The 17,390-nt window shown below is 42.6% G+C and overlaps 1 protein-coding gene across 3 annotated transcripts in view; it reads left to right on the top strand.

The window, feature by feature from the left end:
* The window catches only part of LOC138952877 (apoptosis-stimulating of p53 protein 1-like), a 105,544-nt gene that overhangs the window by 42,126 nt on the left and 46,028 nt on the right, over positions 1-17,390 (top strand). The window contains exon 1 of one of the 3 annotated variants that reach the window (XM_070324625.1): positions 12,870-13,828. The exons of the other annotated variants lie outside the window; for them this stretch is intronic. Coding sequence (XP_070180726.1) covers positions 13,811-13,828 — 18 coding nt within the window. The 5' untranslated portion in view covers positions 12,870-13,810. Of the gene's footprint in view, positions 1-12,869; positions 13,829-17,390 lie in introns of those variants that run through there. 3 annotated transcript variants of the gene reach the window in all.

Here is a 17,390-nt window from a genome sequence, read left to right as displayed (position 1 = left end):
GATAATTAGCATGCGTTCAGGTTGAAGGATGCTCTGATCCTGCGTAAAAGCCTCCGCAAACCAGGAAACGGTTTCATAGATTCGCGGTCGTCACACTGACAGTCGGACCACCGCTTCATCGCCCTATTCCACACAGACCACACAGACCACGATTCAAAATTTTGGCTACGCCGAAAAATCGTAGTTAGTTCGTAATAAATTCGTAGTACATTCTTAGGCATCGTAACTGAATCGTAGTCGATTCGTAGGTATTCCTAACTCATTCGGGGATTCGTGGCCAACATTTTGAACAGCTCAAAACTTTTGCCACGAATTCCCGATTGCTCAAGAATTGCAAGAACTGACTACGAATATATACGAATCAGTTTAAGAACTTCACGAACTGATTACGATTCAACAACGAATCCCAAAATGTATCAATTCGTGGCGATTCGTGGTCTGTGTGGAATAGGACCATTATCGCCCGACTGTCGTTACTCGCCGAACAAGATGCTATGGGACAGTTCTGTAATCGGGCGAAGAGTCGGGAGACTGACATCTTTTTAATGAAACCCAGTGTTCACGGGGAGGCCGACACTTTTCAGAACTCCACTTCGAAACGGTGTTCCGCAGATCTGTGACGAAGTAGAACTACAGAAAATGTGACAGCAGCAATATGTTTACACGGGTCAAGGCAAGAATGCTTAGCTCAACGTTGACCTACACGTTTGAAATCCAAAGCAGACAAAACGCCAACCTCGCAGAAAAAAAATCCAAAAATATACACTTGCTAACGTTCCAAAATTAAGAATGAAAAGACGAGAAAGGTTAGTTGTTTGCTTGTGATTAAACACTTTAATATCTAACCTTTCTTCTTCTTCGTTTTTTTCCAGAACCAAGAATCAAATAAAAAGGTTGATTGACTGGTCTCCACGTGTAGAGGCAACAAGAAGAAGAAAAGGTTGATTTAAGGAACGTTTAATTAAATACCATATAACACATTGTTAATGTTATTTCATTAGGTCTTCCATGAATTGACCTATCCTGTATCCCAAACTCACGTCTTGCCCAAAGGTGACCAATATGTTTGTAAAGCTGGAAAACATGTTCAGTCTCAGTGTGCCAAATCTATATTATGTACGGTCTCAGGTTTACAAGCTGTCTGTGGCCGTGTTACTTGCATCCGGGCATGTTCGGTGAAGGCGTGCAAGACTTCAGTTTCAGGTCCATCTTAATGATCTTGAAGGATTTCGAAAACGTGTTGGCAAACTTATGTCCCCTTCCCAAAATAATGTGAACAACTACAATACCTCCCATCACTACCATCACCCATTCCCCCTATTTACGGCTAGCCCCCCCCCCCCCCCCAGCCCCCTCCCTCCTTCTCCCCCACCCCACCCCATCTCCCAATCTCTGACGACAGGATAACTTGCAATATATTAAGTTCTCACGCTTTACCGGTGGTTATAGCGTTTACGTGACAATTAGTTCCGGATGTTGAAAATCCAAGCCAGGGTCATGAGAAACTAGAACTTGTAACTGATCTAAAGGGTAGAAAGGGGTTCTCCGCCCGGAATAACACGAATAATAGAGTCGTTTTGAAATATATAGACTCTCATAGATATGCCACCAGCCACCAGCCGCCAAGGCTGGGCAGTTTTACAAAATTAATGCCAAAAGGTTGTGTGGCGCTTTGTGCAGTATATAGGGCTGTCCACCGACAAATAGGAGTCTCATATCAGGGCGTCTGAATACATAACACTGGACATCAAAATTCAGTATTTCACACACAGGCCAAATGCATTGCATTCACCATCTATGTCACTGACTGTCAACACTGATATCAAGAAAGGAGGAATTAACTTTTATTCATCTGTTTAAAAAAAATCTCTTCTTACATATTCTCAGGCTTTAATATACACGAAGGAAGCGTGTACGACTTGATCGGGCATTCGTCTCAAACCAATCAGTTATTACACTCATTGATCTAAAAAATGTTAAGCATAGCAGCTCATTACATGCCTTGGAATCAAACTGTAAGCATAGCAAACATGTGTTAACGAGGGCAAAACCCTTTTGATTGACGTTACAGAGACTCCTCAAACATACGTAGATTCGCTAAGGTGAGCCCCCCCCCCCCCCCACCCCCCACCCCACCCCTCCTTACTTCCCCTCCCCCTCCCTTTACCTACAGTATTACGTGTTCGCTTGTTTGACTTTCCTCACAACACGAACCCGCTCGTTGTGGCTTAGCAGTACAACGGCAAACAGTGCTGCTGTTCAGGGGAAAACTGTACCGCAAGAAGTGCTCAACGCTCCGATAAGTATCTGTTGTTTTAATTAAGAACTGTGACACGATTGTTGTACGATTGTTTGAAGTTGATTAGATCGAGGTCCTTGAGGGTTTTTTTCGCGGAAAGAAACTCAGTTCTGGTCAGAGACACATTAATTATTCTGCAGGTGAGAGGGTGTTAGAAAATGTGCACTCGCAAAAGGCTGGCCTAGATAGCGAGTCGATTTTTTGTTTCCAAACTTAAAACTTACATTGTGACTCATACAAGTCGCTCTACCTACAACATTACTCGTTCGCTTGTTTGGGTTTCGTAATAACGTGAACCCCCTGTAGCAAATGACAGCAAAACCCTGCTATATCCCTTGAAGGGCAAAACCACAACAACAAAAAACACAGCTTGACTTTTTTAGCTGAAGGGGTTTGACTTTAGCTCGTTATTAACGGATTTAGCTGACCAGTACGAAGAAAAAGGAATGTAGAGCTTATTTCGGTCTGTCCTAAGTCTTTGTAGACATGAGGACTGACAGGGGGCGGATCACAGGGGAGAAGGGATGGGGGAAGGGGTGTAGTTGGGGTTGGCAGTAAAAGGGATTTTTTTCAAACTTGTAAAGAAAGAAAAAGGTACCCCCAAAAAGGAGTAACACGGATACAATACATGTTTTTTGTTAAAAGTCATGAACCCCATTTCCAAGCCCTTGTATTCCTACCTTCGATCCCGGAAAATAAATAGAGAGAAAAAGAAAGTTGACCAACGTAAACCTCTGCCTAGGGGGCTAAACACACAGGGCGGTGGTACGTATATCGACGGTAGCTTACCTCCTGCTCCCTGGAAACCCAAGTCTGTCTCCCCCCCCCCTACCCCCCCCCCCCCCCCCCCGATTCCTGCTGACCGTCTCCTTTCTCTCTTTCCCACTTTATAATACCTGCATTCCCAACCTCGGGCATGCCTTTCCCACTGTTCCCCTTTCTCTTTTTTGTCCTTGTTGATCTCTTTCATGTCGCGATCGGTGCGTGCTTCAGATATCTGTCTCAGTCTCAGTCTCTCTCTCTCTGTCTCTCTCTCTCTCTGTCTCAGTCTCTCTCTGTCTCTCTGTCTCTCTCTCTCTCTCTCTCTCTCTCTGTCTCTCTCTCACTCTCTCTCGCATGTATCTGTATCTATCTGTCTGTCTGTATGTCTCTCTCTCTCTCGCTCGCTCTCTCTCTCTCTCTCTCTCTCTCTCTCTCTCTCTCTCTCTCTCTCTCTCTCTCTCTCTCTCTCTCGGATACAAGGTAAATACGCGTGCGCGCGGTGCAAACACACACGCGCGCACACACTCACACACACACACACACACACACACACACACACACACAAACACAGTCAGGGACAGAAAGATTTTGTTTCTACTTGCTTTTCACATGTCCACTCTAAGCTGTTGTTCGTGTTGTTTGTTGGAGGGGCATGACTGGGGGAACAATAGGTGAAAATCACAGACAGGAGAGTCGTTTGTATGAGGACCTTTTCATACTGAGCACAGAAAACCCTTTCCTGCAAACACCTTTTGTCTGCTTAGAAACCCGCTTATTTCTTAGAATCACCAATTAATACCAGTCTACCTTTTCTCAAGAACAAAAATACGATGGGCGTAAGTACACGCAGCTGCGCACATTTCAGGTTCACTAAGCATAAAAGCTGACCAGTTCATGAATTGGCGGACAGCAGAATATAATAAGATACAACCAATCCTCTTCCGTTTGTTCGTTTTAAGACTAGAGTCTCATATTTTTGAAAAGAGGGACAAACAAACGTAAAAGTAAGCCAATGAAGAAACAATTTAAGCACACACAAACAAAAATCTCGGCTATGTTTGAAAGTCTTTTAACAGACACTTTCAATTCTTCTTCTTCTTCAGCGTAGTCAGCTTCACTCCGCTTTCGTTGAGTTGGCATGCTGGGTATGTTCGTGTTTCCATAACCCACCGAACTCCGACATTGATTACAGGATCTTTTTCGTGCGCACTTGGTCTTGTGCTTGTGTGTACACACGAAGCATGTCTGCACATAAGTTGATCGGAAACATCTCCACTCTTAACCCATCAGGCGGCAGCGACCGGGATTCGAACTCACGACCTCCCGATTAGAAGGCCGACCTCTTACCACCACGCCACTGCGCCTGTCAGCTTTCAATTCAATACACAACCATAAAAACGGTGAAGACGGAAACGGAATAGAAATGTTTGGCTCTTGAGCTAAATGCCTCGGACCTTCACGTACAAGCTCATTAAATTTTGACATAACCCGTGAGATCTATTCACATGTACATGACTGATCAGCACATGTCCAGACCACGTAACTACATAAAATGAAAGGTTCCCACACACCGACGCGCTAATCACAGGTCACTGACCGCCGAAAGCCGACCTTGATCAAAGAAAAGTGTTGGCACCACTGAATGAGAAAGGTGTTAATTTTTTTTTACCTTCCTTTTTCGTTTTTCTCCCACCACCTCTGGCCGGCGTTGTGTGTGTTGGAGGGTGGGGTGGTGGGAACTCACAAACGTGTGTGTACCCCGATACCTCCTTTTTTCACTCTCGTTTTCTATGAGAGAGAAGGTGTGTATGTGTGTGTGTGTGTGTGTGTGTGTGTCTGTCTGTCTAGCTGTGAAGGAGGGGGTGAGGATGCGTGTGTGTATATTGTGTGCGCGTGTCTACCCGCGCGCGCATGTGTGTGGAGTGTGGGTGTGTGTGTGTGTGTTTGTGACGTCTGTCTGTCTGTCTGTCTGTCTGTCTGTGCCTCAGTCCGTATTTGTGTCTCTCATGTTCGTTTCAGTGCCTCTGTCTGTGTGTCTGCGGCGAGAGTGCAAATTTATTGAGTGTGATTTCAACGGACGTCTAGCACGCTACTTTGACACGTCGCTGCAATGAATGCTGGCAAGGAGTCAGAAGTTTGACAAGCTAGCCTTGGTCCACAGCCAACACTGTTTCGTGAGTGGTTCACAGTCTGGACCCCGGTGTTCTGGGCAATGTGTGTGTGTGTGTGTGTGTATATGTGTGTGTGTATATGTGTGTGTGTTTGTGTGTGTGCGCGTGCGTGCGTGTGTGCGTCTGTCCCTGCGTGCGTGCGTGCGTGCGTGTACGTTCGTGCGTGCGTGCGCGCGCGCGCGCGCGCGTGTGTGTGTGTGTGTGTGTGAAGCTGGACCCTCAAACAGTCCCGTTACCACATATAGTATATTCCCCACGTCCTTTGCCCCCATTTGAGCACCAAACCTCCGCCTAGTATGTTATATTCTATGTCTATCAGAAAAACACGGAGGACAATATAAACATTATGGAACTATCAAGGTGCGTAGCGCTAACTGAAACATATTTGTCAAACGTCAGTTTAAAGTTAATTGTGTTGGGGTGGGGGTGGAGTTGAATGAGAAATTCAAGGACACACAGAAAGGAGGGGGATGAAAATGTAATTGATAAAACAGAACGATGATCAGTATCAGTGTCAGACAAAACTGATCACAGCGGCAATCTCCTCAAAGAACCGAAAGATGAAGTTTCTACAGATTAGCGAAACAAAGGGACGTAAGCACAACATTTATATCAGTGCAACAAACTCTCTGCCTCAATTGAACAATATTAAATGTTGCTCCAAAGATTAACCAGCGTGACTCAGCAGAAGTGCAGTGTCATCTTCCGAGGGTAGCCTACCGGCGCAGCGACCCGACATCCCCCCCCTGGAGCGTCTGTAAAATCGACAAGTCTGGCAGCGGAACGAAATTCAGAGGTAGTTGGAGCAGTGAGTGCAGGGACGGGGCGGCGTGAGAGCACAACGGGACAAGGAACAGGTGTAAAGACGGGGAAAAAAAAAAAGATTAACTAGCGTTACCTCACGATTCTTTCTTTCTGGACAACCCCGCTTACCCCCATCCTCTCTCCCGCCACATTACAACCCCCACCCCCAGAACCGGGCCCGCCCTTGACCATCACATCCCCCACCCCCAGCACCCCTTCTCTTTACAATTCACAGGTCACATTGACCCGGGAACACCACGTCTTGATTAATGCCCCGAACGCTCAGCTGGTTCTGTCAAATATTGAATGATTATGATTTCTCTGGAGATGTCCGCAAGCAATCTCGTCTTGCCCTTGGTCAGTTGCCAACGTTCATATCTAACTGGACACAGCATCGACCTCAGACGTCTGTAGACCTTGTTTGCCTTGAGCTTGCTGCTGATTATCAGTTCCTTGTCCAAGGCGTGTGTGTTTTGACCCACCTTGGGTTTGAAAAAGGACAAGAATGTATGCCGGCACGTTTTACTCAGCATAATGGGATCAATGGGATGGACGTTTGCATGACGAGGGAGAGAGAGAGAGAGAGAGAGAGAGAGAGAGAGAGAGAGAGAGAGAGAGAGAGAGAGAAAGAGAGAGATGAGTTAGTGTGTGTGTGTGTTAGTGTGTCTGTGCGTGTGTGTGTGTTAGTGTGTGTGTGTGTGTGTGTGTGTCTTTGTCTGTCTGTCTGTCTGTCTGTCTGTCGCCTTTCTGTCTGTCAGACTATGTGACGGTCTTTCTGTCTGTCTGTCTACCTGCCTGCTTGCCTAGGCAGATCTTTTACTTCTACCGCGAGCTTATACGTAACTCAGCCAGCTCCTTCCGAAAGCCTTCTTCCTGTTTTCGTCTTTGATGTAAAAATGCTAAACTCCGACTACAGCATCCAATCAAAACAATCATTCGAGCTCGCCAGCATACCGAAACAACATCCACGTTGCCAAACAGCATCTTTATGGAAACAATACACTCCGTATCATTTTCCCTCTCTTGCCTTCCGCAAGGAGCATACGCCCAATGATAGTGTCTGATAATGTTGACGTCATGAGTCTCCTTGCGTGCGATAACTTAAACAATGGAGTATGATAGCGCATTGTCCTGTGATATCTCTTGGATTGCAGCCAACACCCATACTGTCTGACAGACTGACTGTGGCTATATTGTACATAGGTTGCGACTCTTTAAAGGCACTGTCCTTTACCGTGTGGACAACCGTTATGATTTGAATTAACAAAAAAACGAAAGTTATTGAATTTGATATATTTTATTAAGAGTATTTTGAAAGAGTTCTGATTATTTGATCACGTTGTTTTTTTATCAAAACAAAAACGAGCACAGAAACATATACATTCCTGTAAAAAAAAATTATGATTACAATTATTTTTGTCGTGTTTATTGCAATATTTTTTTTTTAATTCATGTAACCCAAGGGGGTTTTTGAAATAAAATAATATTGACTTGACATGACTTGACTTGATTGGGTTTCTATGAAAGTCTTGGTGCACCAGATCAACATTTAGTCCTTGACCTTTCTAACGATGTATAATAAGCGGGGGTTCTGCAAATAATCAGTTTGACAATACGAAGAAATGGACTCTTCGGATCGTTAGTAGGTATAAATAAAAATCAAGTTTAACACATTTTTATGACGATTTTAAATGCAGGCAGTATTATTATTATTATTATTGTGATCATTTTTATGCGCCTAATCTAGATATAGCCCTAGGCGCTTACATATTAATTTCTGCCGTTTGAAATGGAATTTTTTACAGACAGACAGACAAACAGACATTTTTTACACACAATATATAACGCATTCACATCGGCCAGTAAAGCTCAGTAGCCTATTAGGCGAGCATTCACCTTTCACGGCCTTTATTCCAAGTCAAACGGGTATTTGGTGGACATTTTTATCTATGCCTATACAATTTTGCCAGGAAAGACCCTTTTGTCAATCGTGGGATCTTTAACGTGCACACCCCAATGTAGTGTACACGAAGGGGCCTCGGTTTTTCGTCTCATCCGAAAGACTAGCACTTGAACCCACCACCTAGGTTAGGAAAGGGGGGAGAAAATTACGGCCTGACCCAGGGTCGAACACGCAACCTCTCGCTTCCGAGCGCAAGTGCGTTACCACTCGGCCACCCAGTCCCTAGTATAAGGTAAATGAAGCATAGTTCTCTCCGAAACAGCAAAAAAGTTAATTTCCCCTCACCACCTTATTCTGTTCGGCGAGCAGCTGGCCGCCAGCGACTTATCTATCATTTTGTGAGAACGGGTCACATTATAGTTTACAAAATGAGAAGGATGACAGCTGAAGAAAACAAAGTGTTGATTTTGTTGACACGGAGCAATGGTCTAGATAAATGTATCTGTATCTGCGAATGAACGCGTACCCAAGGAACAAACCACAGTACCCGGAATGACAGGGAGAATGATCGACGTATTATTGTCAGGCAGAATGACGTATGACTGGTATCAATAACACTGAGCTGTCTACTCAACTACAGGGGTTCAAGACAGACAAGACTATTCATTCTATTGTTGTGTCCCTTCGGAACCCCGATCACTGGAGATTCGTGGTGTGAGTAATCACGACGCCCCCCCCCCCCCCCCCCCCCCCAATTAACGAGGTAATTCAAAGTTCGTTTTGAAGGAGGTCTGAACGACTGAGTAACATCGACAATGGGAGGCCCTGCAGATAAATGTTAATCAACTGGTTCAATCTAATTTCGGGATGTTTTGTTTGTGAAAGGCAGCTAGGTTTATGCGTGTAGTAGATTGGGGCGTGAGTTGGGGGGGGGGGGGGTTCTAGGACAAAGAGAATTTGTGTTTTGTCTTTATTGGCTTTAATAGCAAATCTTGATTGTTTTACTTAGCAATCTGTTTCAAAACATGCTTTCTTTACCAGTCAAATATAAAAGGAATGCGCGCGTAGTCGCTAAGCTATTTTCTGCGGTTGGTGTTGTTGGTTTACACAAGATTTTATTCAATTTTTATCATGACATAAACAATATAATTATAGCATTTAGGATTTCTAACTCAAGCATAGTGCTTAAAGGTGTTGTTGAGTTTTGTGTTTTTTTGTTTTTGTAGTGGTTCTTTTTTTCTTTTTCTTTTTTCTTTCCCTCAGGCAAAACTAAACTATCTGGGTAAAAATGACTCATAAACTTAGTTAAATAACAACGGGGTCATTGATCCTTCGAACACCCCCGAAGCAAAACTAGAAGGCCTACATTAGTACATATTTCGATTTCGTTCAAGAAGTCTGGTGCAAATACGCGCCAAGCAAGAGTACAATGATTTTTTGAAGGTTGGTTATGAGGCAAATGTCTTGTTATCTCCGTTGATCACATCTTTTTTTTTTTTTTTTTTACAGATGTTTGAGCTAGAGGCGCGAAGACGTTTTTTGCTCGTCCGTGTGTGGTGTGTGTGTGTGTGTGTGTGTGTGTGTGTGTGTGTGTGTGTGTGTGTGTGTGTGTGTGTGTGTGTGTGTGTGTCTATGTGTCTGTCTATGTGTGTGGGTGTGTGTGAGAGAATTTGGGTGTGATTGTTATTGTCTGGACGGATTTCATGAGGAGGATATTGATAAAACTTGTTTCTTTTCTGTTATAAAAAAAAATCTTCCAGCTTAAAATAGGAAGAACGAAAGCAAGAAAGAAAGAACGCTGAGAAAGTGTTCGAATAAAAAAGCATTTGAAAAAGTGAAAAGAAAAGTAACGGAGAAAGAAATAAGTGAAGGTGGGTTGAAAATGCTAAATGTGCACAGGATGCAAGAGTCTTTTTATTTACAATGGGTCGGACGTTTGTATGAAAAGAAGGGAGCAAATTGGACGTTTATACCACTATGGTTTCTGGGACATGTTGTTTCAGGGTATGGTTGTTTTGATTTGAATGTTAAACCGAGTAAGGAATTGAATTTGACAATGATTGGAAGCCCATTTTGGCAGAGGGTAGTGTGGACACAATTTGAGTTACAAGCGTAGGATCGAACATGATAAGATTGATGTAAACAATTTTTATAAACAGATTTTGTGGAGTAATGATTTGATTCGGTATAAAGGGAAAATGTTGTTTTATTTGTATTGGAAAAATGCTGGGATTGAACGAGTAAGTGATTTGTTTATAGTGGAAGAAAAGAGATTGAAGTCAGCAGCAGAGGTATATATACAAATTGGAAAGAATAATGCAAATATTTTATTGGATTATTGGGCATTAATAAACGCATTACCCAAAGTATGGATTAATTGGATTGAAAATAAACATATTATTGTCCAGATGGATAAGCAATTGTTTGATGGTAGCCTGTATATGATAAAAAATAAGCCAAATACGAAAAATGATAGAAAAGAAAAGTGTAGATACTGCTGTAGAAAAACCTTGTGTATATAATTTTTGGTTGAGGAAGTTTGGTGTACAAGTAGATAAGGAAATTTGGACACTTGCCCATGTTTCCAAAGAAGTGAGGTTAAGAGAATTGCAATGGAAAATCTTACATAACATATATCCAACAAATATTTTATTATGTAAAATGCAAGTCAGGGAGAATAACAGATGTTGTATTTGTTGGACGGAAGTTGATTTTGTTGAACATTTCTTTTATGAGTGCATACCGGTAAAGTTGTTTTGGACGAAGATAGAAAACTGGATAGAGGAAAAGGCTGGATTGAGGGTTAATTTTAAGATGCAGGATATAATATTTGGCTATCAAGACACAAGTTGTTGTAAAAAGATGAGAAATTTTGTAAATCACGTAATATTAATTGGGAAAATGTGTATTAGTATTTTTAGAAAGACAACTTGTCAGGGATCAGTGTTCGTAATTTTCGAGTTTCAAATATTAAGTAGAAAATTTGATTTGTAAATATAAGGAATATTTCCATTGTAAAGTAAATAAAAAAAAAAAAAAAAACGCTGAGAAATAGAGAAAGAAAGAACGAAAGAAAAAAAGATAGATTTTTGTTTGTTTTAAGCCCAGCCGACCACGAAGGTGCTGCTTTGACATAACGTGCGCCACACACAAGACAGAAGTCGCAGCACAGGCTTCATGTCTCGCCCAGTCACATTATTCTGACAGCGGACCAACCAGTCCTATAATGCCAGACGCCAGCCACTAGATTGACAATGTTAAAGTTAGGTATGACCCGGCCGGGGTTCGAACCCACGACCTCCCGATCACGGGGCGGACGCCTTACCACTAGGCCAACCGTGCCTGTAAGAAAGATAGATAAATGAAGGAAAATGAATCGCTGAATACGACAACACAAAAATCCCTACCTCATTTATGAAATGGCACACAGTTCTGAATTCTGAACTCATACATTGGCCTGTCTTCAGTAGTTTCATCCTCTTCCTCATTCGAACAGCGTGTTTACGCAAGACTGCAGCAAAATGCCACATAGAAAAAACAATGAAAAAGGTTATCGCAGGTTTGCGTTTCCTCTCGCGCAGTGCATGAGCGATCTGGTCGTGTCTGTTTATGCACGGAGACTCGTCTTTGTAATCATTTCTGTATTTGATCACAAGACGTTGTCCGCCGAGTTGAAATGCCAGAGAATGCCAACGCGGTCTTCTGTAAAACTTGCGTAAATGTCATCGGAAGCTTCAATCTGTGGTAGAATCTTGCTGTGCTTAAAGTTTTCTGTGGCATTTTTCCCCTTCAAAATCTGAGAAACAAGGCGGGGATTCGTACGGCATGCACAACAAGAGTTCTTGTTTTATATATATATATGTAAAACGTACTCGTAGTATCTTCGGGTCATCAAGACTGATATGGCAAAATTGCTATCTACTAGGATCAGTGTTGGGTGAACAATATCGTATAGTAAGTATGCGTATTAAAACTAGTTTTTGTTTTTAATATCAGTTTCATTGCACATACTGTACCATACCTTACCATAGTCCGGGGCTAGGCTATGTGAAAGGTATAGTAAGTATGCGTATTAAAACTAGATTTTTTTTTAATATCAGTTTAATTGCACATACTGTACCATACCTTATCATAGTCCGGGGCTAGGCTATGTGAAAGGTATGGTAAGTATGCTTATTAAAACTAGATATTTTTTTAAAATCTCAGTTTAATTGCACATACTGTACCATACCTTACCATAGTCCGGGGCTAGGCTATGTGTAAGGTATGGTAAGTATGCTTATTAAAACTAGATAAAAAAAAACAACAACTCAGTTTTCGACAAGAAATGATTGTGTTTGATTGCCGGCTCTCTTCAGTGTGCCCAACACAGGCTTCTTGTCCTTTTCCTAAACGCGATTTCATCAAGCAGGTACAATACCCTCAATATAGTACTGACCGACTTCTTTGTGGTCGCCCAAATGAACTCCCTAAATCATTATACCAGAACCGTTTAGAGCAGAGAGTGTATCATCGACGGGAGGAGAGGTGGGGGGGGGGGGGCGGGGGGGGGGGCGGGGGGGGGGGGGCTGGGGGGAGGAAGGGGTCGTTTACGTGATAGAAAACGAATAAACGTCAAGTCCTCGAGTCACGACATTTCACAGCTGGTTATAGGTGTCAGTCGCTTGTAGCGGTAGTAGCAGTGTAGGGGGCCCTTCTACTGACTTGAAACCCCTACTCTACCTTCCCGAACACATGTACCACCATACCTGTACTGTTCCCTTCTCATCGGCAAAGCTTTCGATAATACCACACACACACGCAGTCTCACACACACCACCTAAAACCACAACCACACCACTCTGTGGTTCACGGTAGCCTAGTACAGTACAGTACAGCGGGGTTTCAGTTGTAGTTGATTCCCCCTCTTATGCTCAGTGTGGTGGAAAAGTCCCACTGCGCGACAAGTCCTACGACTAAGTGCAAAAGTGAAGGACGCTAGCATTGAACACATGAACTGCGCTGTGTATTGGATCTGTTCAGACTTTCTCGCTTTGAGGAGTAAATACCAGAGTTTGCGTGTATGTGAATGAGGTGAAAATTACGAGCGGACTACTATTTGCAGTTCACGACTTTGTGAGAGGTGTGACCGTGCGTACCTGCGCCCCTATTTTGGGAGTCAAACTGGATCGATTTTTTTCCGAAACTGGTATTATTATGTGCCATATGAACACAGAGAGATTGCGATAGGGTGGGTTTATTTTTCAAAGTGCAAGTCAGACTGCTGAATGGGATACGTGTTTACCCTTCTTGAACACGTGATTGAAATGAAATCGATACTTGTTTCTTGTCGACAGTCAAGTCAGTGCACGGCGTGTTATGTGGTAGGTTTTTGACTTGCGCATAAAAAGCAATGTTGATGAGTTAGAATTAGAGGAAAACTCGGTCAAACATCAACAGTTCGGAGAGCGGCGCTAGGGCAGTCAATTTCCGCTGTTGTCACATACACTGGCGCGACTAAAAACCTGTGTTTTCTTTCTTAATTAAGAACAATAGGCTGTAGCCATGACTAACTGTGACACCTAACCTCACCAGTGACAGTGTGAGATTGACGGCTAAAATAATTTGCGTTGTGTTTTTTTCAAATAAATAGACGCAAGCGAGCAGTAGGACGGTCACTGTGCGAGTGGGTTTCGTCACACTCATTTTTGTGAGGGTTGGTGGTGTAGTGAGTTTAGCAACTGAAAGACGGTGTCGTGTGAATAAGACTTTGAAGGTTTCACTGTCTTTGGATATCTTTGGATTTTTTCTCGCTGGTTGGATTCATGTTTTCACGTGTTCGGTGTTCAAGCGTCGAAGAGGAAGTAACATTCTAGATAGCAGTTTTGGATTATGGAGGAGATTATGAAGGTACGTCGACGAAGTTGATTTGTATTGTGGTGTCATGATATTGTAGGTTTTACATTTAGTCAAGTTTTCAGTGACTAAATGTGTTAACGTAGAGGGGGGAATCGAGACGAGGGTGTGGTGTATGTATGTATATGTGTATGTGTGTGTGTGTGTGTGTGTGTGTGTGTGTAACGCGATTCTGAGAAACTACTGGACCGATCTTCATGAAACTTTAACATGAGAGTTCCTGAGTATTATATCTCAAGACGTTTTTTTTAGTTGTTTTTTTAGTTTTTGGATAAATATCTTTGATGACGTCATATCCGGCTTTTTGTGAAAGTTGAGGCGGCACTGTCACGCTCTCATTTTTCAACCAATTTGGTTTAAATTTTGGTCAAGTAATCTTCGACGAAGCCCGGACTCTGGTATTACATTTCAGCTTGGAGGCTTAAAAGTTAATTAATGAGTTTGCTCATTAAAGTTGTCATTAAAATCGATTTTTCGCAAACAGATTTAAAATTGATTGCATCGTATTCTTCATTAAATTTTGAATCTAAAAATATAATACATATGTCATGTTTACTCTTAAAATGTGATCACAATTAACGAAAATAGGTTACTTACAATTAGTACCGCCCTGATATGGCCCTTCGTGGTCGGCTGGGCGTTAAGCAAACAAACAAACAAACAAACAAAAGGTTAATTAGTACTTCGATTATTATTTAAGAAATCGATGAGAAAAAAAAAATTCATCTTATTCCTTATCATTTCCTGATTCCAAAAACATATAAATATAATATGTTGTATTCGAAACAAGCTCAGAAAGTTAAAAAGAATACAGAAAAGCGCGCTTCCCTGCTTACCGCAGTACGCTATTTCGCTATTCTTGCATGTCAGTTTCACTTCGTGTTGCACGGAAAAAATGAGCGACTTCCTTGCCGCGTGGATTGACGAAGCGGTCTTGGTGAAAAAAAATGCAGTGCGTTCAGTTTTATTCTGTGGGTTCGACAGATTGCCTAAATGTTGTAATTTCGCCTTACGCGACTTGTTTGTTTTGTTTTTGCTGCTGCTGCTTCTGCTGTTGTTGCTGATGCTGATTGATGATGATGATTATGGTGATAATCATGATGATTGTGATAATGACGACGACGACGATAATGTTGGGGCGGGGATATAGCTCAGTTGGTAGCGCGCTGGATTTGTATTCAGTTGGCCGCTGTCAGCGTGAGTTCGATCCCAGGTTCGGCGGAAATTTATTTCAAAGTCAACTTTGTGTGCAGACTCTCTTCGGTGTCCGAACCCTCCCCCCCGTGTATACTACATTGGGTGTGCACGTTAAAGATCCCACGATTGACAAAAGGGTCTTTCCTCGCAAAATTGCTTAGGCACAGTTAATAATTGTCTACCTATACCCGTGTGACTTGGAATAATAGGCCGTGAAAGGTAAATATGCGCCGAAATGGCTGCAATCTACTGGCCGTATAAAATTTCATCTCACACGGCATCACTGCAGAGCGCCTAGAACTGTACCCACGGAATATGCGCGATATAAGCGTCATCAATTGATGACGACGATGACGATGATGATGTCGATGATGATGATGATGATGATGATGATGATGATGATGAACGAGGAGAACTATATTTTCTCTTTGATCTAAAATAAAGAATGTGTCTCGTGCTCAATCTGCCTGAGTGCCTACCTGTCTGTCCGCTTCTGTTGGTGCGTTGATATGGTTTTTGGTAACATCTTTATGTCTGTCTTGTTGTATGTCTGTCTACCAGTATGTATATGTTAGGCGCGTTTGATCGATCTGCGCGATCGCGCGATCGCGCGCATTAACTTCCGGTTATTGCCAGCAGACGTGTGTGTGCGTAGTACGATGGTGATTTGTGAGACGGATCGTCCAAATGCGCAAGTATATAAGAGCTGCGCGTTTTAACGATTCTTGTATTCTTTGTATCGATCAAACGCGCACACATCGATCGATATGTGCGCGTTTGATCGATCCACCAAACGCGCAGCGCGATCGCGCGATCGCGCAGATCGATCAAACGCGCCTAACATATATATACGCCCTATGTTAAATGAAAGAGTTTGATTGCCTATCGATCAGTTTAAGCCATACCTTCTTTATAGGATTTCACCTGTCTATCTAAATAATGCACGATGTGTCTACTCTTTCTACGCTATATTGAAAGCTCGGGGTTTAGTCCATATTTCAATGTCAACTGTACCATGGTGTGCACTTACTCTTATCATACGGAGAATGCGGTTCAGTGCTAACTTTGCTCTTAGTCACATAGAGCTTACTGCTCAGTAAATCACAGGCCGGCTAAGTTCTCACGCAAGTTTGATCGTATCATGTTACAGCGACTTTAAATCCGTTTTCAAGAATAGGATTGTCGAATCACGTTTGTAGGGGATCACTTGCAAATGAATGCGTTCTCTTTCTCTCTGTGTCTCTACTTCTGTGTCTCTATGTGTGTGTGTGTGTGTGTGTGTGTGTGTGTGTGTGTGTGTGTGTGTGTGTGTGTGTGTGTGTGTGTGTGTGTGTGTGTGTGTGTGTGTGTGTGTGAGTGTGTGTGTGTGTGTGTGTGTGTGTGTGTGTGTGTGTGTGTGTGTTCGGACACTACAAAAATGAAAAGTGTGGTTGACTCTAAATTGCATACATGTATAAATAACAAAATAAAACTAATATAGACAGAAACATTTCACACACACAAATAATAAAAATAAATCGACATAGGAAATAACGAAAATCGGAAAGTTTCAACCACAAGTAATTTACACTTTCAAAGCAATCAATTCTGTACTTCGTACATTAATCAAACATAACCCCAACCACCACGAATATTTCAAAATTGACGCCTATATTATGATATTTCACAAACTGAAAAGTCCGAGACACATAATTAAGTTCTCAGCGCTTCTAAATCAGTGCATTAGATTTGTTTCTAACCACAGGAATAATTCCACAGCTGCCAGTGTCGGCGGCGACAGTACATTTGATCGCATACTAATTCTGTGTAGAATGCATGGGAAGACTTTGACTGAGGGCACCCAGTCATGCGGATGGTTTAACCTTCATAACTTTCAGGGATAAGGTTTTAGTCTGCGCTGCGTCTTTGTATAAACAGTTCGTCTGTTTTGAAAAGAGCAAAATGTCGCGTGGGTCACGGCGCTACAAAATGATGGCTGTTTGTCATGCGAGGGTTATACCTGATTTTATGTTTTGCTTGGGTGAGCTATTTGTGTGCGTAAAGGCCAAAGATGGAGTGCTAATTTGGGGACTGAGAGAGGGAGGTGAAGCAAATATCATCCATGACGCCGTTTTGTGAAAGAGTTTTCTGTTGAATGTGATCTTTCAAAAATAAAATAAAGATGGTTTACACAGGAAGAATCGCCCCTTCACAACTGCTTTCCCGAAGGGTACAAATCTCTTTGACTTCCCCCCTAACCACCCTCTCCCTCCTCCTCCTCCCTCACCCCACCCCTCCACCCAACCTTCTGACCTCAGGAAAACATTCACCCATTGTCCTGTCGCCAGTCAACATTCTTTTTCAGACCCTTTGGCTGTGA

The sequence above is a fragment of the Littorina saxatilis genome, linkage group LG17 (genome assembly GCF_037325665.1).
Source record: "Littorina saxatilis isolate snail1 linkage group LG17, US_GU_Lsax_2.0, whole genome shotgun sequence".
Lineage (NCBI taxonomy): Eukaryota > Metazoa > Mollusca > Gastropoda > Littorinimorpha > Littorinidae > Littorina > Littorina saxatilis.
Note: the sequence above shows the minus strand (reverse complement) of the source record. Positions and strands in the feature narration are given on the sequence as shown.